Source organism: Anguilla rostrata, unplaced genomic scaffold, assembly GCF_018555375.3.
Source record: "Anguilla rostrata isolate EN2019 unplaced genomic scaffold, ASM1855537v3 scaf0447, whole genome shotgun sequence".
NCBI classification, from domain to species: domain Eukaryota; kingdom Metazoa; phylum Chordata; class Actinopteri; order Anguilliformes; family Anguillidae; genus Anguilla; species Anguilla rostrata.
In genome coordinates this window covers 1-5723 of record NW_026985962.1, presented here as the reverse complement: position 1 = coordinate 5723, position 5723 = coordinate 1, and the positions used below count along the sequence as shown (strand labels likewise).

Here is a 5723-nt window from a genome sequence, read left to right as displayed (position 1 = left end):
GCACACACACAAGTACACACATACATGCACACACACAGGTTAGGAAAACTGGAGTCCAAATTGCCCCCACCCCTCCCCCCCGCTCGACAGACTCCAACAAACCCCGCAACTCCCCCCCCGCAAAATGGCTGCCGTGCATCAACCAGTTGGTTAATTCAACGTTGGTGGTGGAGTTTCCCCCTCATCACTGTAAATTGCTTTGAGTTGCTGGCTGGTGGCAGAAGAAGAAGAAGAAGAAGAAGAAGAATTATTTATTTATTTATTTTCATGATGTTCTAAAACAAAGACAAAAAGCAGTCTGGGACTATACGAATCTGCACACTGAGACACACTATTTAAAGGGTCTTGGAATTTAAGGAAGTGAAAGAGCACAAGACAGCGGTGAAAAGCTGAACCAGAGGATGTGAGTAATTCGCAGCTTCTGTTTTCGAAGAAAATCTTGCAGTGAGACGAGCGTCGAGCAGCCTGTGCCTCGTCGCTTTGAGGCTGAACTGGTTAATGATGAGACAGGGCTGGTGTACCTGTGCGAGGACCCTCCCTCTTCGATCGCCGTGGCGACGGCCGCCAGTTTCGTGGCCATCTTCTGCGTGAGCGGGAACGTCCTTCTGCTCTACGTGCTGCTGAGGCACGAGGACCTGAGGCAGGTGACCAGCCTGCTGGTGCTGAACATGGCCGCGTCCGACCTACTGCTCGCCACCACGCTGCCCTTCTGGAGCACCTATCACCTGTCCCACTGGGTCTTTGGCCCCGCCCTCTGCAGGGTCCTGATCGGTGCCTACTTCGCGGGCCTGTACTGCGGGCTGATGTTCCTGACCGCGCTGACCGTGGACCGCTACGTGACCGTGGTGCGCGGCCGGTCGCCACGGTGACCGAGGAAGTGGAGCCCGGGCGGTTCGAGTGCGAGGCGGCAGCCTTTAGCCCCCGGGGGAGCGGACGGCCTACCTCCTGCAGGTGGGCCTGCTGTTCCTGCTGCCGCTGGCCGTGGTGGTGTACTGCTACGCCCGGCACCGGACGGTGACCGTGGTGCTGTGCATCGTGGCGGCCTTCTTCGTCTGCTGGGGCCCCTACAACGCGCTGCTGGTGCTGGAGGCCGTGTACGGGATGGGGGGCATGGACTGTGACTCCCGGGCGTGGATGGACCTGGCGCTGGCCTGCACCCGCGTCCTGGCCTACTGCCACTGCTGCCTCAACCCCATCCTGTACGCCTTCACCCACAGGTTCAGGGCCCACCTCGCCAAAGTGTTCCTCTGCTGTCGCCCGCGGCAACCTGGAGCTGCCAATGAGGGGGCGGGGGTGGGGTCGGGGGCGGGGCCTGGCACCGTCCAAAACAGTTCTAACAGCCTCTGGAAGGAGGGGGTGACAGGCGGGGAAGTGTCTGTGGCTACTCCCAAAATCAACCCGGGTATGGGAGCTGGAGGTTTATTTTATTTTATTTTATTATGCATTTATTTTGTTGGCCGGGCTGTGGGATGGTGGGCATGGGCTCTGGGGGGTTTGGGGCTTGCACCCCCTCTCCTGCCCTCTTCTTTCATTTGTTTATCTTTATTACTTTGATTAGTTATACAACACAGTCCTGGCTCCAGTAATTATACTGCATAATTATTTAATAATGATTATTATTATTTATAATACTAACCCATTAGATATCAATAAAATTCTGGTAGATCACTGACTGTTTTTTTACTTCACCAGTGTTCTTATCTATGACTTCACAGTTTTGGTTGCTCAAATGTTTTGTTTGCAAATTACATCACATTACATTACATTACAAGCATTTATCAGACGCTCTTATCCAGAGCGACTTACACAGCGACTTACACAACTTACATAGTGTACATTTATACAGCTGGATATATACTGAAGCAAAGCAGGTTAAGTACCTTACTCAAGGGTACAACGGCAGTGTCCAACCCAGGAATCGAACCTGTGACCTTTCGGTTACAAGTCCAGTTCCTTACCCACTGTTCTACACTGCCGCTACAGAGACCTTCAGATTTTTATGAGCCTAAATTTTTAGAAGCCCCTATAAGCCTAAAAAAAGAGTGAACGCTTTCAAAATACACATTTGGCCGGGGATAGTAACTCAGGTAAGAGGGTGACAGTCATCTGCACTAACCCGCAGTCTTCTGGATGCTGCACATTCTCATCAGTCTCAGGATAAGGCGTGCAAAAGAGAAATGAGCGACTCACTGTCTGCACAAACAACTGCTTTCGCATCCTTGGTGATGGTGGGCGGTGGTCAGGATTTCCCCTGGGTGGCAGGACACTGCCTCCCTTTGTAAGAGCAAAGGGATTTTGGGCCCCTGGAACAGATGTCACATTGGGCCCCTGCACAGTTACAGCACTCTTGGAATAGTGAAATGGCGGTGCAGGGCAGCTGGACTCAGCTCTTCGCCTGTGACTGGTGGACGGACAGCTGTCACTCATCCTGGGGGGCAGAGCTTGTCTGAAGAGGCGGCCATAAAGGGACTAGCACGAGCGTCGGAGTTCAGACACTCTCCCTCAAAATCTGTGGGTGCGATCTGTGCCTGAACAAACGCTTTGTATGCATTGCCGTGCTACAGGTAAGGAGTTCATTTCTGATCATTCAGCTTCTTACATATTCATATTCATATATTAATTTTCAAATACATGTAAGAGCAATGTTTTCATCACATACAGTTAATGAAATTTTACTAGATTTGTATGACATAATATCCGTTTTCATGCAATTTCATGTCTTTTAAATAATAATAATAATAATAATGTCCATATTTTCAGCAATATACTCTTCCTTTAAGATGCACCATTGTTAAAACATTGCAAATATGTATTAATAATAATAATAATAACATAAAAAATAAAAAAAAATAAATATATATATATATATATATATATATATATATATATATATATATATATATATATACATTGTGCATGTACTCTATTTCATTGTTTGTAATGTCTCATCAGTAAAGATTGGCAGGTTGCAGAGTGGGGGGGACGACAGAAACATGGTGTTTGCTCTCACAGCCTCTCCCTTGTCTGACGGAATCCAAGCCGCCACGGATTTCTATGACTACGACTACAACTACTCTAACGCCTCTAACGACGTTAACGACTTTAACGACTCTAACGACTACAACGGCTCTAATGACTACAACGACTCTTTGGTGATCCCGGTTCTGTACACCCTGATCTTCATCCTCAGCCTGGTGGGGAACAGCTTCCTGCTCTGGGCTCTGCTGGTGCGGGAGAACCTGAGGAAGACCACCACGCTCTTCCTTCTGCAGCTGGCCGTGTCCGACCTGCTGCTCACGATGACACTGCCCTTCTGGGCCGTCGATCACCTGCACCACTGGGTCTTCGGCACGCCCGGCTGCCACCTCCTCGTCTTCCTCTTCTTCCTGGGCTTCTACGGCTACATGGCGTTCCTGGCGGCGGTGACGGTGGACCGCTACCTGGCCGTGGTCCACGCCGTGCGGATGCTGCGGCTGCCGTCTAGGCTGTGCGTCGCGCTCTCCAGCGCCTCCCTGTGGCTGGTGTGTGTCATCGCGAGTGTTCCGGAGGCGGTGCAATCTGAGACTGCGGAGGACGGGGGCGAGACGCAGTGCCGGGCGGTGCGTCAGTCGCTGCACCTGGAGCTGCTGGGATACGCCGTGCAGGTCAGCCTGTTCTTCCTCCTCCCCTTCGCCCTCATCCTCTTCTGCTACGCGCGCATCTGGGCCACCGTGTCCAGGTGCAGGTCGGCCAGGCGGGCGCAGGCCGTGCGGCTGATCTTCTGCATGGTGCTGGGGTTCTTCGCCTGCTGGGCGCCCTACAACGTGGTGCTGATCCTGGGCGCCTTGCAGCTCCTGGGCTGCCCCGGGCTGACGGGGCCTGAGGCCGAAGAGAGGCTGGCGTACGCGTACTACGTGTGCCACGCCCTGGCCTACTGCCACTGCTTCCTCAACCCCGCCCTCCACGTCTTCGGCAGCGGAAGGTTCCGCAGCTACCTCTCCGTCCGTCGCCACAGCGACCGGGGGAGGAGCCTGACACTCAGCACTCAGCACAGTGTCCAGCGAGGTTCCACCTCCCGTCAGTGATGTGCTGTGGGTGCAACTGCAGAAAAACAAAGAAGGAAAAAATCAGAAGCGGGGATGGGGAGATTGGGACATCCTGAAATACTTGGAACTGAAAGGCAATGTTCCCCCATAATGCCGGACGAATAATGATCGACCCGCAGCTCCACCTCTCCCCATCTGTCACATCTGTAACTGACGTGGCTTCACACTGACGCCTGGCTGAACAAGGATGTGCCCTTATATAATACTCCTCGACTCCTCCGTCGGGTAGAGCTAAGAGAGCGAGGAAAAGATGCAAGGAGGTAAAGAATACGTGACTGGAAAGAGCCTCTGGTTTCTCATCGCCGTGGCAACAGCGCATTCACCATTTCTCCATTCCACAGCTGGAGAAAATTTGCAGTCAGAACACAAGATGGTTTGGCACATGTAGGGTAGGAGGGGAATGGGGGGGGGGGGGGGGGTGGGGCGCGACAGGCAGGAGGGGAGTTGAGGACCCCCCACCGCTCAGGGAAAATCACTTCCGTCGAAGACCACGCGCTGAACGACAGTCAGGCGGTACAGAACTTTCTTAGAGGTGAACCTGCGGAGAGATGGATTAAAAAAAACATGAAGACATGAATACATAAATAAAAAGGGAATAAGTACCAGGGCAGGTGAGTCGGGAGGCAGACCCCTGGTTTAGTCACCTGGAGAAGGTGTTGTCGAAGATCAGCATGTAGGTCCCGGGGTTCTTCACCATCAGATGACCACTGATCGTCTCCTTGTGTGAGTTGCAGCGAGTCAGAGGGACCAGAACCTGCACAGCCAATGAGAGCAGAGTGGAAGGCGTGCTGGACCAATGAGAACACAGTAAAGAGCATAACCACCATGAGCAGAGAGGAGCTGAAGCAATGAGAGGGGCCTCCAGAGCAGTGAAGAGAGCTGAATTAGGGGCTTAGCATCATTGAGAGAGGGAGGCAGAGAGAGGGGGTTTGGGGTACCTTAGCCTCCTCCAGTGGGGTGTGGGGTCCCTCCCTGTAGACCACGCCAAAGGAGACGCTCTTGGGCTCGGAGGAGAACAGCCAGCCGATGGTGGGGCCGGCCTCAGCCACCTCCACGGAGACCAGGCTGTAGCCGCTGGACTTGATGAAGAGCTCGCGAGAGCTGTCGCCAAACTGCATCACCTCCTCCAGGGAGAGGGAGGAGCTCAGCCTGCGGGACGCCACACCCAGGTCATCACTAACGCCAGTGAGGTCATCACTAACACCAGGGACACGCCCCCATGAGGTCATCACTAACACCAGGGACACGCCCCCATGAGGTCATCACTAACACCAGGGACACGCCCCATGAGGTCATCACTAACGCCAGGCACAAGCCTCTATGAGGTCATCACTAACGCCAGGGACACACCACTGTGTGGTCATCACTAACGCCAGGCACAAGCCTCTGTGAGGTCATCAGTCACTATCTGCCTATCCAAATCTAACTGAAAGCTGGCTAGTCTTCAAAAGGTACTGGGCACGGGCCGGCTTTGAATGCTGAGCTTCGGACAGTTAGCCAATAGTCTGAAACTTAAAGTCTGAATAGTGTACCCCCAACTGAGTGTGAGCTCTCCTAATGAGCAGGTAAATCTCAGGTGTGCAGACTAACGTGAGCTCTCCTGATCTGAGCAGGTAAATCTCAGGTGTGCAGACTAAC

At 53.0% G+C, this 5723-nt stretch overlaps 3 protein-coding genes across 4 annotated transcripts; 2 read left to right on the top strand and 1 right to left on the bottom strand.

The window, feature by feature from the left end:
• Positions 1-407: 407 nt before the first annotated feature.
• LOC135246524 (C-C chemokine receptor type 3-like) lies at positions 408-1631 on the top strand (the record flags this gene model as incomplete). The annotated part of the gene is made up of 2 exons (XM_064319955.1): positions 408-845; positions 919-1631. Coding segments are annotated over 2 exons (1074 nt in total), but the record flags the coding sequence as incomplete, so codon positions are not given.
• Positions 1632-3104: 1473 nt separating this feature from the next.
• LOC135246519 (C-C chemokine receptor type 8-like) lies at positions 3105-4149 on the top strand (the record flags this gene model as incomplete). The annotated part of the gene is made up of 1 exon (XM_064319950.1): positions 3105-4149. A coding segment is annotated over one exon (960 nt), but the record flags the coding sequence as incomplete, so codon positions are not given.
• Positions 3977-5661, bottom strand: LOC135246522 (FYVE and coiled-coil domain-containing protein 1). 2 transcript variants are annotated; one of them, XM_064319953.1, is made up of 3 exons: positions 5024-5661; positions 4689-4839; positions 3977-4080 (listed from the first exon to the last, which is right to left on the bottom strand). In XM_064319953.1, exons 1-2 carry the CDS (start codon positions 5312-5314, stop codon positions 4726-4728), a joined length of 405 nt encoding a protein of 134 aa, XP_064176023.1. In that variant the 5' UTR covers positions 5315-5661; the 3' UTR covers positions 3977-4080; positions 4689-4725. The 2 variants fall into 2 exon arrangements, with proteins under 2 accessions (XP_064176023.1, XP_064176022.1); XM_064319952.1 differs by lacking the exon at positions 3977-4080 and adding an exon at positions 4172-4623 and having other exon boundaries at positions 4730-4839; positions 5024-5656.
• Positions 5662-5723: the final 62 nt, after the last annotated feature.

What these genes read in the sequence shown, in the direction of transcription:
- LOC135246522 (XM_064319952.1), bottom strand. Translation starts at nt 5,314, where the DNA reads ATGACCTCATGGGGGCGTGTCCCTGGTGTTAGTGATGACCTCACTGGC. An exon ending in CCCCACTGGAGGAGGCTAAG is followed by an intron (nt 4,840 to 5,023) that starts GTACCCCAAACC and finishes TTGGCTGTGCAG; the next exon opens with GTTCTGGTCCCTCTGACTCG. An exon ending in TTCGACAACACCTTCTCCAG is followed by an intron (nt 4,624 to 4,729) that starts GTGACTAAACCA and finishes ATCTCTCCGCAG; the next exon opens with GTTCACCTCTAAGAAAGTTC.